General features: G+C 63.4%; 1 protein-coding gene across 7 annotated transcripts in view; it reads right to left on the bottom strand.

The window, feature by feature from the left end:
* Nucleotides 1–1,113: 1,113 nt before the first annotated feature.
* The window catches only part of Ablim2 (actin binding LIM protein family member 2), a 94,291-nt gene continuing 71,748 nt past the window's right edge, over nt 1,114–23,656 (bottom strand). For 3 of the 7 annotated variants that reach the window (XR_011371740.1, XR_011371741.1, XR_011371742.1), the window contains 7 exons: nt 20,897–20,949; nt 19,820–19,955; nt 13,493–13,554; nt 8,494–8,548; nt 7,261–7,323; nt 7,087–7,167; nt 2,430–2,518 (listed from right to left, as the gene is read on the bottom strand). Coding sequence is in view for 1 of the 7 variants with exons in the window: in XM_070021784.1 (XP_069877885.1) it covers nt 2,405–2,518; nt 7,087–7,167; nt 7,316–7,323; nt 8,494–8,548; nt 13,493–13,554; nt 19,820–19,955; nt 20,897–20,949 (509 nt within the window). In the remaining 6 variants the exon portion in view is untranslated. Of the gene's footprint in view, nt 2,519–7,086; nt 7,168–7,260; nt 7,324–8,493; nt 8,549–13,492; nt 13,555–19,819; nt 19,956–20,896; nt 21,001–21,809; nt 21,930–23,656 lie in introns of all 7 variants that reach the window. The other 4 variants (XR_011371737.1, XR_011371738.1, XM_070021784.1 and 1 more) reach the window with 4 other exon arrangements.

Genomic DNA, 23,656 nt, shown 5'->3' with positions numbered 1-23,656 from the left:
GTGGGCGGCGGGCTGTTGTGAAATATACATTTGGTCTCGTCCGCTTCCTGGCATGTACGTTCCGGACACCCTCGGAATCAGCTGCGTGATTTGTTTTGTAGGCAAATGGACAGACAGATGGCCGGAAGCCGGTAGCGGGCTGCAGGCCCGCAGCGGGGGACGTGACCAAGAGTGGAAGGCCAGGAGGACGGGCTGGGGGCTTCGGGAGAGCCGTCCATGGGAGGTCCCCGAGGGCCAGCCCCACCCCCCTCCCCCTGCTCCCCTCCCCCACCCTCTCCACTGCTCCTCTCCTCATCCGGGTCCTTTGAGATCCGCCAGGAAACACAGGCGTGTCCCTGGAAAATTCATCAACCCAAGGGCGGGGCTGGGACCTCCAGTTTGTAGCAGGCGGGTCGGCAGCTGGGGGGCCCCAGGCGTCTGTGCTGGCAGGGAAGCCGGGTGCGGGCTGGGCTGGGAACTTCCCGCCCCGTCCCGCGTGGCTGGTCTCTGGGCTGGGCTGCCTCTGGAGCACCGATGGTATCTGCACAGTGCGGGGGGGGGGGGGGGCCGGGAACCCCACACAATTCTTGGTGGGGGCCCACAGGTTGACTGTGAAGACAGAGGAAACAGTGGGGGTTCTCTACACAGCAGGGCCTCGAACCTGGGAAGGCAGATTCAGCGCTTCTGGGCCTGGCCTGGCCTTACACCCCTCCCTGCCCCTGGCCAGGCCGGTCCTCCCACAGGCCTGGCCTGGAGCCAGGCGTCCCAGGAGCCTCTCCACAGGGCGGCCTGGTCCCATGCGGTCAGCGCCCGGTAAGCGTGGAGCCTCTGCCCTGGGAGCCGCCTGGCCACGAAGTCACGCGTGGCCCGAGACGGAGGCCCCAGTCCCGCGGGCCAGACCTCCCCTCCGCTGCTGAGACAGCGCCGAAGCTCCTGTAGCTCGGGGGGGGGCTGCGGGGCGGGGTGTCAGGGAAGGGGGGATGGCTGCCGCCACGCCAGCCGGGGCTCCATCCGACCCAACTGCAGCCTCTGGGAGTGGGGGGCCCGTCTCCGGGGGCCCTGCCCCGCGCACCCCTCCCCGGAGCTTCCCCAGACTCCAGAGACCCCCCCCCACACACGGAAGAATGCCGTTCTTCCACGGCCACGGCGTGTCACTTTTTATTTTCTCGGGGTTCTCTGTGGTCAGACAGGACACAGTGCACATGGGGAAAGGGGGTTCCGGTCGCTAAATGGCAGGAAGCAGATTTGGTGCCAGCTCCCCCTCCAGGGCCCAGCCGGGCTGGCGAGCAGCGAGTGCCGAGCGGGTGTTCGGTGTGGAGCGGTTGAGGAGACGCACAGGCGTGATTCGCGCGGGGACAGATGGGGCACACGGGGGCTCGGGGAGCCGGCTCGGGGTGCAGGCCCGGCGGTGCGTCGGCATCCTGGCCGGCACGCGCCTCCCCCACTCCCCACGACCGAAGCCGGGGCGGGGGTGGGGGCGCGGAACGCGGGGGGGGGGGGTTGGCCTTCTGCTCCGTGTCGGGGGCCCCACCTTCTCTGGAGGCAGAGACGGGGAGCAGTGGCGTCTCCGCCCTGCTCCACCCGTGTGGTGGGCGCCCCCCCCCATGGGGCGCACAGGAGCAGGGAGCCGGACCCCGCGGGCACCCTTTCTTCCAGGACCTCGGCCACGGGGGCAGGTTTTCTCTCCAGACTTAAAAAGTACCAGCGCAGGAGCCACGACGTCATCACGCGTGTTTGCCCACAGCACTAGCTGGGCACTCCTTCCAGGCCGTCCCTTGTGACACAGAGGAAGGAAGAGAGGTGAAGGGGGTGGGGAGCCCCAGGCCGCGGGGCAGACGCTGCGCACGCACACGCACACGCGTGGGGGTAAGGCGGGCCGCTCCCCGTGGGGGATGCGCCCAGAACTAAACGCTGCACGTGGGCTGTGGTGGGCGTGAGGAAGCTAGACTTCTTAGTAAAATAAAAACCTCTGTGCTGTTGACAGCTGTCACTTAGGTGTCTAGGGGGGTCACACGCGGGCACGGGCTGGGGCACCCTGTCTGGTTGATGTTCAGCCCCCCCCCCAAAAATAGAAGAGACCCGTCACAGACGGCTGGAACAGTGACTGCCGCTGCTTGGCACCGCGCTGCGCTCCGGCTGCGCGCGGCGGCGTCTGTGGCTGGCGGGTCCCAGCCATCGCCCGACCCAGAGCCTCACGCGGGGCCGGGGCACTGCAGGGGCCGGGAAGGGGCTCCGGGATGACCCGGCCGAGCCGAGGAGGGGGTGTGTGGGTCAAGCTGGCCCCCTGGCCCTAAACTACAGGCAGTGTGGGGGCTCTCCCCCTGCCCCCCATGTCCCCAGGGCCGCCCCCGCCGCCGGCCCCCGCCAGCCAGGCCGAGGCTCGGGGGCGTTCATGACACCGGGGCCAGGCGCTGGCTGGCGGCCGTCAGAAGAGCAAGGCCTTTTTCTTGAGGTCGTTCCGCTTCCACAGGGCCAGGCGGTCGAACTCCTCCACGCTCATGCCGAACACCTGCTGGAACTCGTCAGCAGACAGGTGTCTCTTCAAGCAAGGAGAAGGGGGGGAGTGGTGAGCAGCCGGGCCGGCCTCGGCCGCCGCGGTGGACGCGCCCTCCTGTGCCCGGCCCCTGCCGGCCTCGGCCCCACAGGAGCGGAGCTCTGAGGCTGGGGGCTCGGCTGGGGCTCCCCCCCACGCACAGCGCACAGCGGGCTCCTCCACTCCACCCAGACTGGCCTTCCCCGTGGGCCTGCACCCCCCCCCCCCCCGTGTCTGGGACTGAGCCGCCTCAGGTGGCCGCATTGTCACCTCTCCTGTCACAGCTGCTGGCTATGGACACCAGGCGGGCCGCACGGTGCCCTGCTACCCCGTGTTCCCACAGTGGAGGCTGTGAGGCCCCAGGACAGAGAGGCCCCGGCACAGGTCTCTGCCCCCCCCCCCCCCACCGTCCCGGACGCCAGAGCCGCCCGCCTGCCTGCCTTCTGCACCAGGCAGCCTGGCTGGGCTGAGCCGGCGCCGGGGCTCAGCCCCCAACCTCGGCTGGCAGCCCTCTCCACCGGCTCCCAGAAACCCCCACTGCTCCCGCCCACTCACGCCCTCCCGCAGGAGCCGCCCCAAGATTCCGGGGCTTTCCAGAGTGTGTACTGCCCCGCACAGCCCCGCCTGCCCGGCCGGCCGGAGACCCAGTGGCGGCAGCCAGCCCGGCCCGAGTCCGAGTCTTCCCAGGCTGCCACAGTGGGGACGGCGGGCGGGGAACGGGGGTCGGCGAGGGGCAGGTGTGGTTCCTTTTGTGCTGCTGAAAGTGTTTTGGAACTGGTTGGTGGTGGTGGGCACTGGTGAGCCGCGACCTTCACCACGGTGGACAGTTCTCACCCCAGATGGCGCCGTGCGCGTCCTCAGCCTTGAGGCAGGGCTGCGCCAGGCTGGAGGGGGAGCGGCGGCCCACGCGATCGGCCGCGGCCGAAGGACCCGAGACGCGGGTCCTGGAATCTGCGTGGCGTGCAGGGCGGGAGCCAAGTTCCCCAGCACACACACATGCCCAAGGCACACACACAAGCACAGATGTGCACACTCATACACACACACGAACAGAAGCACGCACAACATACAACAAAGCACACGTGTGCGCTCCTCTGTGGGTCATACGTGCACACAACGCATACACAAATATACACATAACGTGTGTACAGTGCACACACAGGATCAGTGTTCACATCTGTGCACATATGTGTGAACACACATGGTGTCACTTGCCACACACGAGCACACATGCAGGCGTGTGAACACCCGTACCCAGGCACACAGTGGTCACAGAAGCACGGATTCACATGGCACAGGAGCACACACAGGACACAGCCGGACGAGGCCTGGCCTTCAAGCCCCGGGACGAGGCCTGGCCAGCAAGCCCCGGGACGAGGCCTGGCCGCCCGCCGGCTGTCGTTAGAACGGCGCTCCTGACAGCGAGTGAGCCTGGACACATCAGATGCTGAGGTGTCACTGGAGACCACGGCCGGGCTCCCACCATTGCCCCAGCGCCCATCCGCTGCCCCGTCCCCAGGGAGCGAGAAGAGGGCAAGGCGTGAACAGCTCTCTAACCCACAGTCACACAGCCTGCGATGAACAGGCCCGCCCGACACCCAGGATGCTCGAATTCGGGGCCCCAACGGGGCAAGGAGGAGTGTGTAACAAGGAAAGGCCAGAGACTGAGGTGTGCTCCTGAGAGCCGGTGCTCCCGGCTGGTGAGGGGAGGAGGGGGAGGGCTGAGGACAGGGGGGGAGGTCAGTGGGGGTGGGGGATGGGGTGGGTGCTGAGGGGGAGGGGGAGAAGGGGGGCCAGTCACCGGTGGGCTGGCAGGGTAGCCTCGTGTGACCTGTGATGGTGTGATTAATGGGGAACACGCCAGGCTGGAGGTGGGGAGCCCCCCATAAGCTAGGGAAGGGGGGTGAGGGTGAAGCCCACACTTGGCTGCAGGCAGCTGCCGGGACATCAGTGGCGTCGTGTGTGCGGCGGCCGTGCGCGTTCAGGGATGGCGTCACCCTCCTCCCCAGGTCCTTGTGCCCGCCGCGTCCACCGTGTCCGCGGCCTGGACTTGGGTCTCGGGCCTCCAGGAGGCCCTGCTACGGCCCTCACCTGGGCTAGGGAAGCCCTGTGGCTGCTAGCCCCTGGCAGGACCCAGGGAGGCCTGGGGGGCCGTTATGGGGCCCCGTCTGTGGGGCCGCGGGGACAAAGGCTTTCCCCATGCACATGCCGTGCACTCAGGCCCACTCCGGCCCAGCAAACCCCGGCGTGCCCGTGCCCTCCCACCCCAGAAAACCACAGCACGCCTGCCGCAGCCCGGCTCTGCCCGGACCTCCTGCCCCGGAGCCATGGCCCCGAGGGCCTCCCCACAGCCTCCAGCCCTCCAGGAGCCTCCTGGGAGACACCAGCACAGCCTCCAGAACGCCCTGCCCGGATTGCAGGGCGCTCAAATCTGACGCATCAGGGCGCAGCCCTAGGGCCCTGTCTGTCAGACACTAGGCATTAGGTAGGCACAGGCACCGGCGGGCCCGCCTGTCGCCCCAGCTACTCAGGAGGCTGAGACTTGAGACTCCTAGTTTGAAGCCAGCTTAGGAAGAAAAGACTCTCACCTCCAATTACCTACTCAAGCACTCGCCTTGAGCTGAAGAGCGCAGGGACAACGCCCAATTCCTGAATTCAAGCCCTACCGCCACCACCACCAACAAAATCATGGACAAACATCTGGTTTTGGGTGAAGCCGATTAACCGTGAAGAGATGGGGGTGCACCCGGGACTTGGACGCTGCTCCACGACTTGAAGGCTGCGCGAGCAGCACCCACAGCCACCCTTGACCAGCCCCGCCCCATCCCGATGCCTGGCGCCCTCTCCCCACCTCAGGAGGCCGGCCTCAGAAACGAGCCCCCCTCGAGAAGATCTACGCGTGAGCCAGCACAGAAAGCGCAGTCAGGAGATGGGAGACACCGCCAGCCCTGGATCAAGCCAGCCGGAGGCCGCAGATCCCCGTTGTGAAGTCCCTCACACCTGACACCTAGGAGTTACCGCAAAGCCAGGCGGATGCGCCTCCCTCCGGCGCGGTGTCCTTGTCACCTGGCCAGGGTCACGGCCTGCTGAGGCCGGGTGAAGGCCGTCTCTGCTGCCCGCAGTCACTCACTCGTGACTCTCAGCGTCTGCCTCTGCACGGTGCAGACAGGAAGGCTAAGGACGGGGGCTGGCCCAGAGCCAGGGCGCCCCCTGCAGGCCTGCTCGGCAGACTACACTCACCGGCCCCAGAGGTGCGCACAGGCCTCTGCTGTGAAGGGCCTGGGCATTCTCCTCCCCAGCGGCCCCCCTTCCGCTGCCTCCTCAGGACCAGCTTGGGTGCCCCCAGCACGGGTGTCCTCTGTCCCCTGCGGCCTTCCGCCCCACCGCAGAGGCCGAGCCTCTGGATCCGCTCAGTCTCCACCCGAGTACAGAGCCCGGCCCGGTGTCCGTCCATCCCACACCCTTCCCCTGACACCGCACAGACTCCTGGCCTCCTGAGGCTCCGAGTCCCAGCCAGAGGCCGGACAGGGCCTGGCCCATTCACCGAGTCCTCGCATGTCAGCCCTGGTGCATACATAGTAGGTGCTCAGCGAAGTTTCTTCTTCCACTGCCATGCTGACTGAGCCAGCCCTCCTCCCACGACCACGGCCCACACCCGCAGGGGCAGCATGGCCGCAGCCTCGTCGCCCTTCCTTCTCCTTCCTCCAAAACCCGTGGGGGCTGGGCCATAACCACGTTCCTGAGCCTCACCCCTGGGCCCAGCCCCTCCCCACTGTCCACCCCTCCCCCTGGGCCCAGTCCCTCCCCGCTGTCCACCCCTCCCCCTGGGCCATCCCTCCCCGCTGTCCACCCTTCCCCTGGGCCCAGCCCCTCCCCACTGTCCACCCCTCCCCCTGGGCCCAATCCCTCACTGCTGTCCACTCCTCCCCCTGGGCCCAGCCCCTCCCCGCTGTCCACCCCTCCCCCTGGACCGTCCCTCCCCGCTGTCCACCCTTCCCCTGGGCCCAGCCCCTCCCCGCTGTCCACCCCTCCCCCTGGGCACAGCCCCTCCCCGCTGTCCACCCCTCCCCCTGGGCCATCCCTCCCCGCTGTCCACCCTTCCCCTGGGCCCAGCCCCTCCCCGCTGTCCACCCCTCCCCCTGGGCCCAGTCCCTCACTGCTGTCCAGCCCTCCCCCTGGGCCCAGCCCCTCCCCGCTGTCCACCCCTCCCCCTGGACTGTCCCTCCCCGCTGTCCACCCTTCCCCTGGGCCCAGCCCCTCCCCGCTGTCCACCCCTCCCCCTGGACCGTCCCTCCTCGCTGTCCACCCCTCCCCCTGGGCCATCCCTCCCCGCTGTCCACCCTTCCCCATGGGCCCAGCCCCTCCCCACTGTCTACCTCTTCCCCTGGGCCCAGCCCCTCTCCACTGTCCACCCTTCCTCCGGCCCAGCCCCTCCCCACTGTCCACCCTTCCTCCGGCCCAGCCCCTCCCTGCTGTCCACCCCTCCCCCTGGGCCCAGCCCCTCCCCGCTGTCTGATGTCATGGCGGGGCCTCTGCGGGACCCCTTTCCAGGAGTGAAGCCCCGCCCTGCTCACCTCCAGCCGTGTCCTGTCCACGTCCTTGGGCAGCTTCACGCGGATTCGGTTGGTCACGATGAGGGAGTCATAAGGGTAGACCTGCGGGAGGGAGCGGAGGTCACAGCGCCCGCGCAGCGGCCGGAGCGGGCGGGGCAGGGGAGCCCCCAAGAGCAAAACAAGGCAACTCTGAACCTGGGCAGTGGCCGGCGGGGAGAGACGGAAGGACAGACGCCGGGGAGGCCCTTACCTTGTACTCTGTAAGAGAAAGAGCAGAGGCACGGGTGGTTAGGAAGCACAGGCTCCAGCTGGAGGTGAAGCCACCCCCAGGAGCCGCCCGACCCCCGCCGCCTGCCTCAGGGGCCCCGTGGGACGTGGGAGGCCCGGTCGGGGACCCCGTGGGCACATGGGGGCATGGTCAGGGGGCTTCAGCCCAGACGGGAAGCTGGGAGATGGCACTGTGCCCCTTGGTGGACACATATCCTCTCTGGTGGTCTGGGACACCCTGAGAAGGATGTTGCCTCAGTTTACCTACCTGCACAGTGGCTACTGGAGGACAGACCTTTCTGGGGGTGGGGGGCGTCTGACACTTGCACTGGCCTCTGACCACAGCCACAGGCTCCTCCTCCCCCCGCCTCTCGGGTGGTACTGGAGACCCGCACGGGGCCCTGTTCTGACTGGGCAGGTGTTCTACCGCTGGAGCCACGCCTCCAGCCCCGCTTGCATTGGTTAGTTTTGAAGTAGGGGTCTCGCTTCACACCCTGGCCGGCATGCATTGCCTTCCTCCAACTGTGTTCCTGTGTCACTGGGGACGGCCGGCGATCACACCATGGCGATCACACCACGGCGATCACACCACAGCACGAGCCACGGCGCCTCTTGGCCGGGTGACAGGCGTGAACGGCCCTGCCCCGCCACTGGTTTGAGATAGGGTCTCACAACTTCTTTTTGCCTAGGCTGGCTTCCACGGTGACACCTGCCACCCAGATCTCTGCCTCCCAGGGAGCCGGTGACAGGCCTGAGCACGGTCCCCTTCCCACCCAGCGCACCCCAGCTCTCCAAAGTGTTTTCCTTCCAGACCGGAAGCCTTGATTAGACACAGACTCATTTAGCGCACGTGTGGGGTCTGTGCACACAGAGGCCAGGGACTCAGCCCGTGAGGAATGCCGGCGGCTGCCATGGGCTGTGAACCAGCCCCGGAGAGCCCCGGGGGCTTCGCCTGCCACTCTGACCCCTAGAGACAGACGTCTAATAGTCCAGACTGCCACACCCGCACAGGAGAGGGGCATTGGCGTGGTAGGAGTGGCACAAAGGCCACCGAGCCACCCCCAAGGACCCTGCCCGCCAGCAGGCCTTGGAATGAGCCTGGGGGACGTGGGCTATGACCCCTGCCCAGCCAGAGACCCACGGGGTGCCCGCCCTGTGTACCTCGCGTGCCCCAGCTGGCATCCAGGTCTGCTCCACAAGGGGCCAGGTTGGCGTTCTGGAAGAGAGAGAGAGCGCGCGAAGGCAAGTTGCAGGGCGCAGGCAGCAGGGGGCGGCAGGGCCCCGGCACCTTTGTGTCCATACAGCCCCGAGAGCCGTCCCCGGGGGCTGCAGCCGTCCAGGCCGCCTTCAGCAGCCCCCGAGCCCTGCCTGTCTGGTGCTGGGCCCCTGGCCTGAGGTGAGCATGGACCATGGCAGGTGGCTCAGCACCGTCGCCTGTCATCCTAGCTACTCAGGAGGCTGAGATCTGAGGATCGTGGTTCAAAGCCAGCCCGGGCAATTAACCAGTTAAAAACAAAGCCAGAAGTAGAACTGTGGCTAAAGTTGTAGAGAACAAGAGCTAGCCATGAACGCAAGAGCTCAGGGACAGTGCCCAGACCCTGCGTTCAAGCCCCACGACCAGCAAAAAAGAAAAAGCCCCCGGTATCGGGAAGCGGCCGTGACTCACAAGGCGTCTCAGCATCCGTCCATCTGCCAACACTGCCGTCTTAAGGCATCACCACCATGCTCACTCACCTCAACCCCTCCCCAGGACCTGTCCATCAGACAGCCCCTGGGCCCTAACAGCAAGCAACCAACCAGCCTTAGCCGGCCTGGCCAGGCTGACGCAAAGGGGCACTGCCGCCCCCTAGTGCCCGGGGATGGGCATGGCAGGCTGTCAGGAGGTCCTGGCCACCCCGTCGGTCCATCACCTCCACCCACCGTGGACACACATTAGAACCAGCCTTTCAGACGGATGAGATGGGACTTCAGGGTGGGCAGGGGGGTGGACAGGAGAGCAGAGCAAGCAGGGCACCAGCCCCAGGCCGGCCGGCCCCCAGGTTCCAACGGAGCTGCAGGGGGTTTCAAGGCAGCAGATGCTCTTCCTGTCTCCCTTGTGGCGCTCATTACGCCCCCACCACCCTGTGGATACATCCTCTAGTCCTGCTGCAACCTCTGGTCAGCCTCGAGAGCCACAGCAACACAGAGGAGGGAGAAACGTAGGCCTGTCCTGAATCCTAAGCCCTGGAATCACCAAGAAGGATGAGATGGTGGCCACAGACCACCTCCTGTTTGTACCAAGGCCCACGCTGGAGTGAGCCTCCTCACGCCACAGCGGCTGGGGGAAGCAGATATTGTTTTTAGTGTCCTGGGATTTGAACTCAGGGTCTTGTACTTGCTCAGCTCGCTTGCTCGGTGGGGGCTCTACCACTTGAGCTAAGTCTGCTGTTTGTTTTTTGTTTTTGTTTTTAGAGATGGGATCTCATAGACTTACTGTCCAGGTCTCCCGAGTAGCTAGGATTAGGTGTGTGAGCTTTGAGGTTTCCGTAATGATTCAAAGGAAACACATTGCACAGCGCACGGGAAGATCTCACAAACACGCTGTCATTGATTCTCATGATAACTTTAAGAGATAAGGATCATCATTATTATTATTTTTGCCTTAATTCTAGGAAACAGAGACTCAGAAATGTAAACAACTTGCCCACAGTTATTGCTGGGAGTTGAACTCGGGGCGAGGATTCTAATTCACAGGTTGCTTCTAATTCACAGGCTCATTCTGGCAATACAGCTGGGAATGTCAGCCTTCTTTAACTTACTAAGATTTTGTTTGCGATCACGTAAAAAAGCGTTTTGGCAAATGTTTTATGAACCCGTGAAAACTGGATTAGAAAGATATATTTTTCCCATCTATCTATGAGATGAAGTTTGTGACTTAAACTGTTCAGTTACTCTGTGTACTTTTAAATGATTCTTTTTCCTTTATTGGACCCATGTCTTATTGCAAAAGAGCCAATTCAAATTATCTGCATTGCTGTATTTTTTCCACAGTGACTGGCATTTTCCTGTTGTTGGGTGCATTTAAGTTGATGAATGCCATAACTGTCTTGTGACACTGGGTCTTTATCGTGATTGCTGTATTCCCTTCAGCTGTTACTTTCTTTGAACTTCAATTTCCTTCCACTTGAATCGGCACACACATGGCTTCTACCTTCCTTCTCCTTGTGATTTTTAGCATCGTTGTTATTTTTCTACTAATTGATTGAAAGCTACTTTCAGCCTCTGTCTGCACTATCTTTTCTAACCTGACGATCTTGGCCTTTTAACACTGGAATATAGTTGCAGGTAGCAACAGAGTTTTTCAAAATTGACCTCCCAGGGAGCTGCTCCAAGGATCTGCGGGCGGCCAGAGACCATTCTTGTAATAGCAGACCAGGGGCACACATCAGAATCGCCGCTGCCTCCTGCGGCAGGTGGCGGCTGCCCTGTGCGGGGCGGGCGGTGAATGCATGCGTCCTGTGGCCCGCCTGGCCAGCACACGGCCATGGCGGCACTATCACGATCTCTGGGACACGGGGGCTCTGGATCACAGGGACTGGGAACAAATTCCTCTTGGAACAAGAGCAGTGGGCTTTCCCTCTCCCCACTCGGCCAGCGGATGAGGAGATGCACACAGCTGGGCGAGGTTATGGAAGAAAGCCTTCTCCTGCCGCAGCGGGATTGGGTCTGACTGACTGCATCTGTGCTTTTAATTAGGCTCCAGAATCTCTTCAAGGAGAAGGAGAAGGAGGAGAAGAAGGAGGAGAAGGAGAAGGAGGAGAAGGAAAAGGAAGAAGGAGAAGGAGAAGAAGAGAAGAGGAGAAAGAAGAGGAGGAGAAGGAAAAGAAGAGGAAGAGGAGGAGAGGAGAAGAAGAAGAAGAAGAGGAGTAGGAAGAGGAGGAGGAGGGGGAGGAAACAATCAAGAGGCCACCTAATAAATGGATCTGGCCATGGGGGATAAGGTCAGGAAAAGGTCATTGGCCATTGGGGAGAAGGTCATTGGCCTGGGGGAGGTCAGGAGGTCATTGGCCTGGGGGAGAAGGTCATCGGCCATTGGGGAGAAGGTCAGGAGAAGGTCATCAGCCTGGGGGAGAAGATCAGGAGAAGGTCATCAGCCTGGGGGAGAAGGTCAAGAAAAGGTCATAGGCCTGGGAAGGTCAGGAGAAGGTCATCGGCCTAGGGGAGAAGGTCAGGAGGTTATTGGCCTAGGGGAGGAGAAGGTTATTGGCCTGGGGGAGGTCAGGAGGTCATTGGCTTGAGGGAGAAGGTCAGGAGAAGGTCATCGGCCGGGGGGGGGGGGAGAAGGTCAGGAGAAGGTTATTGGCCTAGGGGAGGTCAGGAGGTCATCAGCTTAGGGGAGAAGGTCAGGAGAAGGTCATCGGCCTGGGGGAGGTCAGGAGAAGGTCATTGGCCTGGGGGAGGTCAGAAGGTCATTGGCTTAGGGGAGAAGGTCAGGAGAAGGTCATCAGCCTGGGGGAGAAGGTCAGGAGAAGGTCATCAGCCTGGGGGAGAAGGTCAGGAGGTCATCGGCCTGGGGGAGAAGGTCAGGAGAAGGTCAGCGGCCTGGGGGAGAAGGTCCAGCGCTCAGGCTCTGGGCTCGGCTGAACTGTAAGATGCGGGCCACACTGCAGACGTGTGTCTGGCCTTCCCTCCCGCCGAGCAGAGGCAGGAGAGAACATGAAAGTCTCAGAGAAAAGGAACAAGGAATCAATTTGGAAGGGAGTTCTTAGAGAAGAGCAACCCTGGATCCTGCGCTGGGCGTGGCCACAGGACCCCGGCGGTGGGCCAGAGTGCCGCGCACGCGCCCTGGTTCCCCAGGAGGATGGACTACCGGCTCTGGGGCGGGAAGGGCACCCGCTCGCTCGCGCTCTCCTCCACCCTCTGGGCTGGCAGCAGGACCGTGCCCAGGCCCGGCTCTCCTGTAAAGCCAAAGCGTGTGCCCGCAGCCGTCCTGAGGGTTGGACGCCTGGCCTCCCAGGCAGAGGCTCCACACGCCAGGACGCTGCAGACGAGGAGGCGGTGGAAGGCCCCGCCATGGCCCTGAGCACAGACTGTCCCGCGGGTGCCCAGCCTCGAGCAGAGCGCCGTCCCTCATCCCCCCCCCCCCCGCCTCCCCCTGCGACCGAGCGGACCCCAGATCCTGACATGAGCACACAGAGCACGCTGCGCACCACCAGTCCCTGGGCCAGACAGCAGCCGTTCTAGGCAAGAAGAGAACATTCTAGAAGGTGTTCCCACTGTCCCGGGGCCTCTGACCCCAAGGGGAGGGGGCTGCAGAGTCCGGGCAGTGTCTTGTCCCCTGCGTCCCGCGAGATAGAGGGGACCTAGGTCCTTTGGAGGGCACAGGAGCATGCTGCATGCGCGGGTCATTCCGGAATGGGAAGCGCAGGGAGTGGGGGGAGGGGCTGGGGTCCACTGGCTTCCCACCGTGCTGCGATGCTGAGGTGGGGTGGGAGGGGTCCTGGGCTGGGACCCCAGCAGCCAACAGCAGATCTGACCGGGCCGGGGAAGATGAGAGACGGAAGTGCCCTGCATCCTCACGCCAGGGAGATGCCCGGGGCTGCGCTTGTAGGGACAAAAACTGGGAAGAGGCTGCGGGGCGGTGGAGGGCCTGGGGGCGGGGGGGCTCAGAGCAGCGAGGCCGGCTCTGGAAGTTTAGATCTGGCTGCTACAAGGGTGGGAGCAGTGCGGAGGGGAAGGGGGGGAGGGCGAAGCAGCCAGGAGCAGGGGCGGGGCCTGGGCACAGGTCAGCGGGGTCACGGGTCAGCCCAGCCCTGCAGGGGCCGGCACCCAGTCACAGGACACCACTCCTAGCCACCTTGCTACCGGGCAGCCGCCCTGTAGGGGCTGTGGCCGGCTCAGGCACCCAGAAACCTTTTCTGGGCCTTACTGGACCCTGCATCCCAGGGGAGAAACCCCAGGAGCCCATCGCTGTGGCCGTCTGCCTCTCCCTTCCCCCCCATCCTGGGGTCAGCCTGGGGGCGCAGAGGGGAGGAGTCGGGTGGCCAGATCACACCCGGGTATGGGAGGCTCTGTGTGTGTAGGGGGGCAGAGGTGGGCGGGCGCCGCTGCTCCGCCTGGCTGCGGGGAGGGAGGCTGCGGGGAGGGGAGGCCAGGGCAGCGGGGAGGGCCGAGTACCTACCCGGAGGTCCAGGCCATCCTTCCCGGGTCCTGGGAGAGAGTCAGGTTTGGAATAGGGGAAGCCTGCAACACACACAGCACAGCTCCGTCACGCACGCCCCCGGCCAGGCCAGGGTGTGCGGGGGTCTCCCCTGACTCCAGTGTGACCTCGGGCATGGGCTGGGAATAAGCCGGGTCCGGGAACTCCCCCTCTCCCACCCTCAGAGCCCCAAGGACGCTGCCACTGGCTGGTCCATCATGTCACCCAAGCCAGCTTCTCATTCTCCAGGTGGAGCCCGGACTGGAGGGTCCCCGGGGGCGAGCAAGGGGTCCCCATCCCATGCCAAGAGCACCACCAGCCAACGGGGCTGTAGGCAGACACACTCCAAGCTCCTCCTGAATGTGGGACTCTGAGCCCTTGGCCCTCCCCGCCGGCCTCTTCCAAGGCGCCGGAGAGGCGGCTCACAGGAGGCCAGGGCATCTCCTGAAGGGACGCAACAGGGCTCCTCCCACCCCATGTGGCAGGTTCCCTACCCCAGGAAGTGCCCTTGTGTCCACTAGACCAGGGCCTTGGCCTGGTCTGGCCCCGCCCCAGGCCCCGCCCCAGGCCCCGCCCACCCAGCAGCACAGGCCAGCTGAGCTAGTGTCCTAGGACTCGGGGAAGGAGGGTCCTGTCCCTCTGTGCTCATGGGGTGCCTGGTCCGGGGGCAGGGGGAGCTCACTTCTGAGCAGAGCTGCTGGACCAGGCCCCTTGTGTGTGGGGTCCACACGGAGCAGGAAGGAGGCAGTGGCTTGCTTCCTGTGGACACAGGGTCTGAAGAGGTCTTCAGCTGGGGACCGGCTTGGGGGTCCCACCAGGTGGCCTGTGGGAAGGCTCTGGAGGTAGGTCGGGGGTGGGGGGAAGGGCAGATCTCTAACATCAAGGCCAGGGTCCAAACTTCCCTTGGCAGAGGAGGGGACCTGCCCTGCAGTCGTAGGTGAGCGGTGACCCTCTGGAGGGAGGGGAGGGCAGCGGTGGGGAGGGGAGGCTCTGCCGGGCAGATCCGCTCCCCCCAGCCTCTGCGGCCCCTCGAGGGTACACAGCTTAGCCTACTTCTCACATTGCACAGAAAGGAATGGAGGCCCAGAGATGGGCAGGCCTCGCCCTGAGGCTGCCCAGCAGGGCCGAGAGGCCTCCTGACCGGCAGGCTGGAGCCGTTCCCACCGCACACACGCAGCCAGGGACACACCAGGGTCCGAGGGACCCGCCCGGCTGGACGGAGAAGCCGGACGCTAGACAACGGTTGTCAAGGTGGGTGCTGGCCAGCGGCATCATCCTCTCCACAGAGCTCGCAGAGACACAGACGGTCCCCCGCCCTGCTCAGCCAGAGCGGGGTGGAGAGCACCCATGAGCCACCACCGAGTCACACAACCTCACAGGGCACCGGACCACGCACTCCGTTCCGGGAACCATTGCTTTCACCCCCAGGTCACCGGCACGTGCCTCCGGGGATGAACCCACCGCGGCGAGGCTGGCTCCGGCGCGGCAACCTTCACATTTCAGAAACTGAAGAAGAGGACGGTCTAGGGCATCACTCCCTCACTACCCACGCCAGGTCCTTTCCTTCGGAAGCTCCAGACCTCCTCCCGTGACTGAGAGCCCGTCAGCCACGGCCGGAGGGCTGCCGGGGACAACACCTTCACCCAGCTTTCCAGAGCCCCAGGACATGCCCACCTCCCCCTCCCCCTGAAGAACATCTGCCCTCTTTTCTTTTCTTAAATTCATTATCCTTAAGTATTTGTACAAAGGGGTTTCCAGTCAAGATAATAATTTATAAGTCGTATCTTTTTTCCCCTTTTTCCCCAGTCGTGGGGCTTGAACTCTGGGCCTGGGTGCTGCCCTTCAGCTCTTCAGCTCCAGGCGAGCGCTCTACCACTTGAGCCACAGCGCCACTTCCAGTTTTCTGGTGGTTCATTGGAGAGAAGAGTCTCACAGACTTTCCTGACTGGGCTGGCTTTGAACTTCAGATCTCAGCCTCCTGAGTAGCTGGGATTACAGGTGTGAGCCACGGGGCGCAGCTATGAGTAGCATCTTGACCCATGTCACGCTGAAGGATATTTTCATAGCCTGCAGAACATACCAGGGGAGCGTTCCTTTCAGCCCCAGAAACAGGAAAAGCGGACCCCTCCCTCTGGTCTCCACAGTTTCTGACGAGAAATCTGCAGTCATCCAACTTGGGGGAGTTTTCCTTTCCTGACGCCTCTATTCCCACTTTCCAAGATTATTTTTGTGTTTGTCTGCCTCCAGCTCCCAGACGTTTAATAGCGACCCGTGCTGACACAGATGTGTGGTTGTTGCTGTTGACTCTGAGTCTCTTGAACTTGAAGGTTTGTGTCTTTGCAAAGTTCAGCACGTGGTTAGCTATGATTTCTGACTATTTTTCAAGCCCATTCTCTCTCCTCTCCTGAGAATCCGTCCCTGAGTGTCTGTTCTTTTCCTCTGCTGTCTGCGTTGCTCAGGCCCAGCCGCTCTCCTCTGTCTGCAGACTGGTCCCTGGGCCAGGACGCAGACCAGCTGTTCTGTTCTCAGACTCACCCAGCAGAATTGTCCATTTTGGCTATCTTCCTGTTTCATTTTTATAGTTTCCATTTGATTCTTCTTTTCTTCTTCTTCTTTTGTAATGGACCCTGGGGCCTGAACTCAGGGCCTGGGCACCATCTCTGAGCCCTTTTGTGCTCAAGGCTAGCGCTCTACCACTCGAGCCACAGCACCACATCTGGCTTTTCCTGAGTTGGTTAATTGGAGATAAGAGTCTCACAGACTTTTTTGCCTTTGAACTGTGATCCTCAGATCTCAGTCTCCTGAGAAGCTAGGATTACAGGTGTGAACCTGGCTTGCATATAATTCTTTAAAAAAGTATTTTTTTTCCTTTTATAGGTTTTCGGAACCAGAACTGCTCGCTGAACTACTTTGCGATAGCGCTCTTCAAATCCTCACAGGGTAACGCAGCGTCCCGCTTCCCCTTGGTGCTGTCGGTTAACTGTCATTCCTCATCCCGATGGTTCCTCTCAGAGTTCTTGCTGTGAGGAGTCATTTTTCTATTGCACCCCAGGTACCGTGGACCTTAAGTCGGAAGACGAGGCCTGACTTCAGTCTTCCCTCAGGTGGCTGCGTTCTGTGGGGGTCACAGGGCCCGCTGTGTTACGGGCAGAGGTTCCAAGGATGATTTCATTCTCTGAACACTTGGCACCGTTCTGCTCTGGTCCGTTGGGCCCGCCTGGTGCTGCCCGCATGCCAATTCCTTCGCTGCTGTGGCTGCCCGTGGGCAGGAGTTCCTCTGTGCCTTCCGGTGGAGGTGGACGGAGACCACCCAGAGTCCTGCGGGGCCCTGGCTTCCGTCCCAGACACCGCTGGCGCTCTGCACACGCCCGAGGCCTCGGCCCTCCCCACTCCACAGGAAGGGAGGCGTGGTCTCTGCTGACCCAGCTGTCCCCAGACCCGGAATGCTCCTGGGTGACCCGGTAGTACACCCGCCCCACCTCCTGGGCTGCTTCACTGCTAGAGTGTGGGGAGTCGGCCCCCACGCCCCCAGGCCTGACACCTGCCCGGTTCCCCACGGGCCGCGGTCATGGCCGGGTCGGGCAGTGACCACAGCCGTGAGATGACAGGCAGCAAAGAGGGCTGTGTCCCGGGAGGGCACAGCCTCCCTGTGTCAGGGAGTCCTTCCCGCCCTGAGCCCAGGGGAGTCAGAGAGGAGGAGGCTGCAACCGGCCCGCCCGCTCGCTGGCTGGCACGGAGGGCAGCGGCGGCCCTGGGCCTGGGCAGGCAGCGGGTGTGGATGCGGGCTTCCCGGGGAAGGGACATGCAGGGACAGGGTCAGCGGGGCGAGAGGCTCCTCTGTGCCGTACCCTCTGCTCTCCAGAGCTTTTCCCCAGGCCTCCCCCTCACGTCTCCCCTGCTGCTCCCGCGTAAGCACTGCGGTCTTGTGGGGACCCGAGTCCCCCCGCTAGCCAGCGGCGTATGCTGTGCTGACACATTCCAGCCATGATGGGCGTGGATGTGGCGTGCGCGCGCACAGGTGTGTGTGGTGTGTACACAGGTGTGCACCTATGCGTGTGTGCCTGCAGGGGACCTCAGAAGAGAAGAGGGGCCCTCAGCGGTCAGGGACGTGGGACCCGCGGACGCAACGGTCCCAGGCCGCCTCCTGCGCTTCCCAGGGGGCGGGGGGGCTCATCCCGGAAGACCGTCTTCACAAGAAGGGAGCCCCCGCGCCTGCAGAAGCCAGGCCTCTGCAGAGGAAGGATGGTTTTGAGTCTGAGGGCACCCGCGTAAAGTTAGATCGTACCCCCAAATCCAACTGTCAGGGAAGGGAACAGGAGTGTGGCTCAGGGGCCAGGAGCCCCCCAGGCCCGCAAGGGGCTCCAGGGTTCCTCCCCGAGACTGCGAGACGAAAACTCCCCAAGCAGAAAGACCTTTCTCCAGACAGCGTGGGCCTCCCCCTGCTTCCCTCTCCGCCTGTGCCACCGGCATGTGGTAGCTACTCAGTAGACACTGGGTGGAGGGACAGATGACAGACTGACTGAAGGATGACTTCGGTGCGGGTGGGAGGAGGCCAGGAGGCCGAAGGGCAGCAGCTTCTCCCGCCGGCCTCCGCCCCGCCCAGCTCCCGAGGGGGGCCGTGGGCACTCAGCCTCTGGAGTGGGTACTCCAGAAGTACCTGCTGAGCGTCACGCATCTCAATTCAGCCAGCACTGGCGGGCCCTGGCGGCGTTGGGTGGTGCGATCTCCCCCCAGGTGGATGTTGGGGTGCAGGCGGGCACGCTGGCTGCGTGCACACACTATCGGGGGTAAAGGCTGGCGGATGGGGGCGAGAGGGGGGATGATGGATGTGCCCCTCCCACTCAGACTGCTCACGAGGCTCATGGAGGATGAGGTGGGCCTCAGCCGGGTCCACGCTGCCGATGCCCTCCGCCCGGGGAGGGACGGCTTCAGAGACCTGCTGCAGATCTCAGATGGGGCGGGCTTCCTGCTCGGAGGACCCGGTGGGGGGACATGAGGAGAAACAGAGGGGCAGGTCGCAGAGTCACAACCCCAGGTCTGTACCCGCACCGCAGGGCCGGACCTGTCCCTCAGGAGGTCAGAGACAACCCCGGCCGATTTAGGCCTGCCTGTCCGGCCGGGGAAGGCTGGGCGCTGGGGAGGTCACCTGGACATCGTTGCCTGCTCTGCTGGATCCCAGGCGGAGGTCTGGCTGTGTCCCGACCGCCGTGCTGGAGCCTCCATTCCACGCGTGGGGACCACGGGGACCGTGCGTGCCCGGCAGGAAGGCCCAGGCGACAGGGCCTCGGCCACACACTGCCCTGCGCCACCCGGGGCTTTAGGGGCGTGCGGAGCTCCCCCGGAGGCGCAGGCGGGCGGGCCGGACAAGCGCCCCTCCCGGCCTGTCTGCCACGAGGTTCGGGGCCCAGACTGCTCCAGGCTCCCACGCGGCCCCGTGCGTGCATTCGGGACCCCAGGGCCGGCATTCACCCGTGAGTGGAGACGGCACAGAGAACACGACGCCTTTGTTGGTTTCAATTGTTCTTTAACACGCGGCGGGCCCTGCCGGGCACACCGTGCCTCACGCACCCACGGGCACCTGGGCCTTGCAGAGGTCAGACTCGCGGCTCCCCACGGGGAGGATGCGGCCTGTTTACTGAGCATCTACGGCGGCCGGCCGGGAAGGGGTCTCCTAATGACCCACGAGGCTGCCGTGCACATGGCGTGGCCCACGGCTGCCAGTGTGGTCTCAGGGAGCCTGGACTTAAACTAGGGCCTAGGTCACCGAGGAGCCGGGAGCCCTCCCACCTCCCACCCGCCCCCGTGGCCTCTGCCTCCTCCTCCCTCCAGTCCTGTGCCAGAACCCCCCCCACCTGGTATAGACCCAAGGCTGCTTCCAGGTACCCCCGTTTGTGGTGCAATGCACACTGGGAAAGCCGCCTAGGCCATCCCTCTCTACACCCCAGGGGTAGACGGGTGCCAGCTGTCCCCAGGATCTGCGGTGGCATGCCTGGGACTCAGCAGGGCCTGGTGGAGGGGCCACGGGGGACAGTGCCTGTCACCAGTGCCAGGTCTGGCCTCGGCCCGGACCATGCCCACGCCTGCCCACGCCTGGGCCCTCAGGGCCATTCGTCTCCAGTGCCCAAGGGCGCCTCCGTGTCTGCTTTCCTGTATCCCGAGGCTGGTGCCAGGCCCGCGGTGGGGCAGGGGCGGGCGTGCTGGGCGCTGCTCTCTGTGGGTCCTTACGTCTGTGGGCTTTGTGGAGGGAGGCGGCGGGGAGGCGGCGGGGAGGCGGCGGGGAGGCGGCCCCGGCTCAGAAGAACCACTCACGTGCGTAGAAGCTGTCCGCGGGCGGCCTGTGCGGAGGGTCTCGCTCCGGCCCGCTGCTGAGGGACAGGGACTGGCTGTCCAGGTCTGGAGAGTTAGTCCTGGTGTCCACGCCGCCCTTGAGCAGCGGCCAGCCGGTCTGCGGAGGGGAGGGACGTCGAGTGAATGCGGCGGCCGTAGGTAACGTGAAACACCCCGCCCCTCCTTCTAGCAGCTTCCTTACTCCCAATGCCCTGGCCTAGCCCTCTGGGAGATAAAACTTCCAGCTCTTCACACAGATCTCCCTGCGTAGCGGTGCTGCTGGGGGTGTGGCTGTCCTCGCTCACGGGGAGGGGGTGCAGGCTAGAATGGAGCCACACGGAGGAGGGGGAGCAGGTGCAGCTGAGGCCTTCCCCCCTCCCGGCTGTCCTGCCTCACGGACTGGTGAGGGGGCCTGGGCTGGAGAGCACACACCCACGCAGCCCACGCCACGCCATGCAGCCTGCCGTCGTGAGCAGGTGCAGGCTGCGCCTGTGCACGCCTGGCCGCGCTTGTGGATGTTGGTCACACCGGTGCTCTCTGGCAGCTTCTGAGAGCTGCGTGGCGGCGTCAGAGAGCAGGGGCGGCTGGAAATGTTCACCTGCAGCCTTTCCCAGAAAACATCGCCACACCGCTCCCAAAGCAGCCTTCGTGCCCCGCAGCCCACGCGGCTGCTGCCCCGTCCTGGGCCCTGAGCCTCAGACCCACAGCCCACGCGGCTGCTGCCCCGTCCTGGGCCCTGAGCCTCAGACCCACAGCAGGCAGTGCCTCCAGAGCCAGGGGCCCTTCTTGGTCCCACCTTTGGTCCTGCAGGACCCCAAAGAACAGAGGAGGTGGAGGAAGAGGAGGAGGAGGAAGAGAAGGAGGAAGAGGAAGAGGAGGTGGAAGAAGAGGAAGAAGAGGAGGAGGAGGAAGAGGAGGAGGAGGAAGAGGAAGAGGAGGTGGAGGAGGAGGTAGAGGAAGAGGAGGAGGAGGAGGAAGAGGAAGAGGAAGAAGAGGAGGAGGAGGAAGAGGAGAAGGAGGAAGAGGCACGGGCTCGGGCCCCGCTGGCCCCACAATTACCTTCCTGCTGTCCTGGTCGGAGCTCTCCTCCTCTCCGTCTAAGCGCCTCATGGCTGCGAGGGAAGATCGTGTGTGAGGCCGATGTGTCTGTGCCCCACACACACCTGTGTGAGGACAACACGCCTGCATTGCACACACAAGCGCCTTTTCAGGGACACGAACAAGGCGGGCAGGCGTGCGGGCCGCAGCCTGGGGGAGGCGCGTGCACACCCTGAGCGTGAATGGCTGGAGCGGCACCGACGCCACCTCAATTCTGGCCTCTGCCCCGCTTCCCCAGGGAACAGCCACAGTGGGGCCCAGCACCTGGCATCCGAAGGCCACGTTTTCTACTTTGCTCATGGGATGCTGAGGAACGGAAGGCCTTATTCACAGAGTTCCCAAGCCGGAGCCTCGCATCCATCACGGCCCCCTGCCTTCCCCAGGAAAGGGGGCCTGGCACCATTTCACAGATTGGCAGACTGAGGCTGGGTGGGGGCTGTGGAGAAGGCCAGGCACTGGCTGCCTGTGTCATCTGCGCAGTGCTGGCTGGGATCCAAGCAGGCTGAGTCCCAGGCCCCCCTTGTCTGTCCCCCACTCACCAACACGGTGAGAAGCCCATGAGGAGCAGTAGTGACAAATGCACGCATGCAAAATACCCCTCTGAGTGGCTCGGTCAGAGCGCCCTGAGCATTCACCTACAGGCTGTTTGCCGAGGTGCACGCTACCTGCAGTATTTTAGGGGTGCCGTCCCCAGCGGGACTGACATGTCTTCAACTAAGACAGGCACTGGGTGAGAGACCTGCCATGCACATCCTCCGACGACACACACGCCACGCGCACGCATGCAGCCAGTGAACCGAGACCCGCACGTGCCTGCCCGGCCCGTGCCCGGAGCCAGCAGCCCGGACGACGTGCCAGCTGGCCGGCTTCTTACCTGCAGCCAGCGGCGGGCTGGAGCCGGCCCGTCTTTTGGAACGCCCTGCCTCCTGCACCACCAAGGACAAGGCTGACACCAGGCCTGAGAGCTTGGACACTGGGGACTGGGCTACAGGACCTTGACGAGACAGGGCCAAAAGCCAAGACTGAGCGCTTCCGGTCAGGACGCACGGACGTCCAGGTTCCCCTGACTACGGCCGGCTCTGCCTCCTCGGGAGAGACGGAAAGATACACGTCCTTGCGTCCTCCATTCTCAAGGCTGAGCTGTCGCAGGACCCCGGGGCCGAGGGTAGCTATCAGTGGGGCTCATTTCTGGAAAGCCAGGAGGCTGGAAAATGGCGGCCAATGCCAGAACAGCTACGTGCGACACAGGGCGGGGCTTCAGGCGGAGCGTCAGCCGTGGCTGCCAGGGGCTCGCTGCCCACGGTGGACAGGCCGACCCCACACTGCGGGGACTTCACCAGGATTGGCATTCTGCCTGTCCCTCTGCTCACGCTGATGCCCACACCGGGGGAGGGGGGCAGTCAGCCAGGCTGCCGGAGCCCAGATCACCAGAGGGCAGGGGCGTCACGGGTTCTCCTGAGAATTACAGATGCTCAGGCAAGAACTTGGCACTGCGCATTCTTGGAGGGTTGCTTCCTTATCACCTCTGAGCCTCAGTTTCCTGATCTGTGAAATGGGCCCATGGCACCTCTCCCAGTTGTAGAAATCAAGTGAGATGGCAAATCCCAGCAAAGCCCGGAGTCGTGGGGCGGCCAGCTCACAGGTTCGAAGAGCGAGGGATGAGTGGGGGCCTCGGCAGGGCAAATTGCTAGCCGCTGGCTGCGCTCTCAGGAAACTTTGGAAATCCCATCAGGACGATCGGAGAAAGAGTGTTTCTTGTGTGTCACGAGGCCGTCCATCCCCACCCCCTTTTGTCCCAAGGGACTTTCTGGGGTAAGGATCACTTACTGCTTCCTGCCCCTTGTCAAGGCATCCCAAGGAAAGGGCCTCTTTGATTTCCCTTTGGATGGAGGATGGGCCGGCTTTCCCTCCTTCCCCGCTCTGTCTCATCATGTCTCCATATGTGAGCACACATGAGGCATATCTATATCTATATCTATATATGTCCATTTACCGAGACATTTACTGATTCCTATCTACTCATCTATTCTTTTTTTTTTTTTTTTGGGTCTGGTCATGGGGCCTGAACTCTGGGCCTGGGCACTGTCCCTCAGCTCTTCAGCTCAAGGCTAGCACTCTACCACTTGAGCCACAGCACCACTTCCGGCTTTTTTCTTTTTGCTTAATGTGGTGCTGAGGAATCGAACCCAGGGCCTCAGGCATGCAAGGCAAGCACTCTACCACTGAGCCACCTTCCCAGCCCCTCATCTATTCTTTTAACCTTCTATCTTCTTACCGGTCTACTCATCCACCTACCATCCATCTACCCACACGCATGCTTCCCTTCTGTTGTCCCTTCCCTCTTTACCATCCATCCATCCATCCATCCATCCATCCATCCATCCATCCTCTCATTCATACATCCAGCTGCCTGCTCTTCCCTGCATCCATTCATCTATCCCTCCCTTCCTTCATCCCTTTCTCCTCCTCTTAGCCATCCATCCAGCCAGCCAGCCAGCCTTATCCATCCATCTTATCCTTTCCTCCCTTCATCCCTCTCTTTTTATCCATCCATCCACACATCCCTCCCCACATCTACTCACCAGCTAGCCGCCTGCTCACTTGACCACCCATCCACCATGCCTCTCTCTGCCCACTTCAGTGCAGTCCTCTGCCCAGGTTCACCCACCCATCCCTGCAGTGTGCTCTCCACCTATCCTTCCCCCTGGACCATGCGTTTTG

Source organism: Dipodomys merriami, unplaced genomic scaffold, assembly GCF_024711535.1.
Source record: "Dipodomys merriami isolate MVZ:Mamm:240054 unplaced genomic scaffold, mDipMer1.0.p SCAF_143, whole genome shotgun sequence".
Classification (NCBI taxonomy): Eukaryota; Metazoa; Chordata; class Mammalia; order Rodentia; family Heteromyidae; genus Dipodomys; species Dipodomys merriami.
Note: the sequence above shows the minus strand (reverse complement) of the source record. Positions and strands in the feature narration are given on the sequence as shown.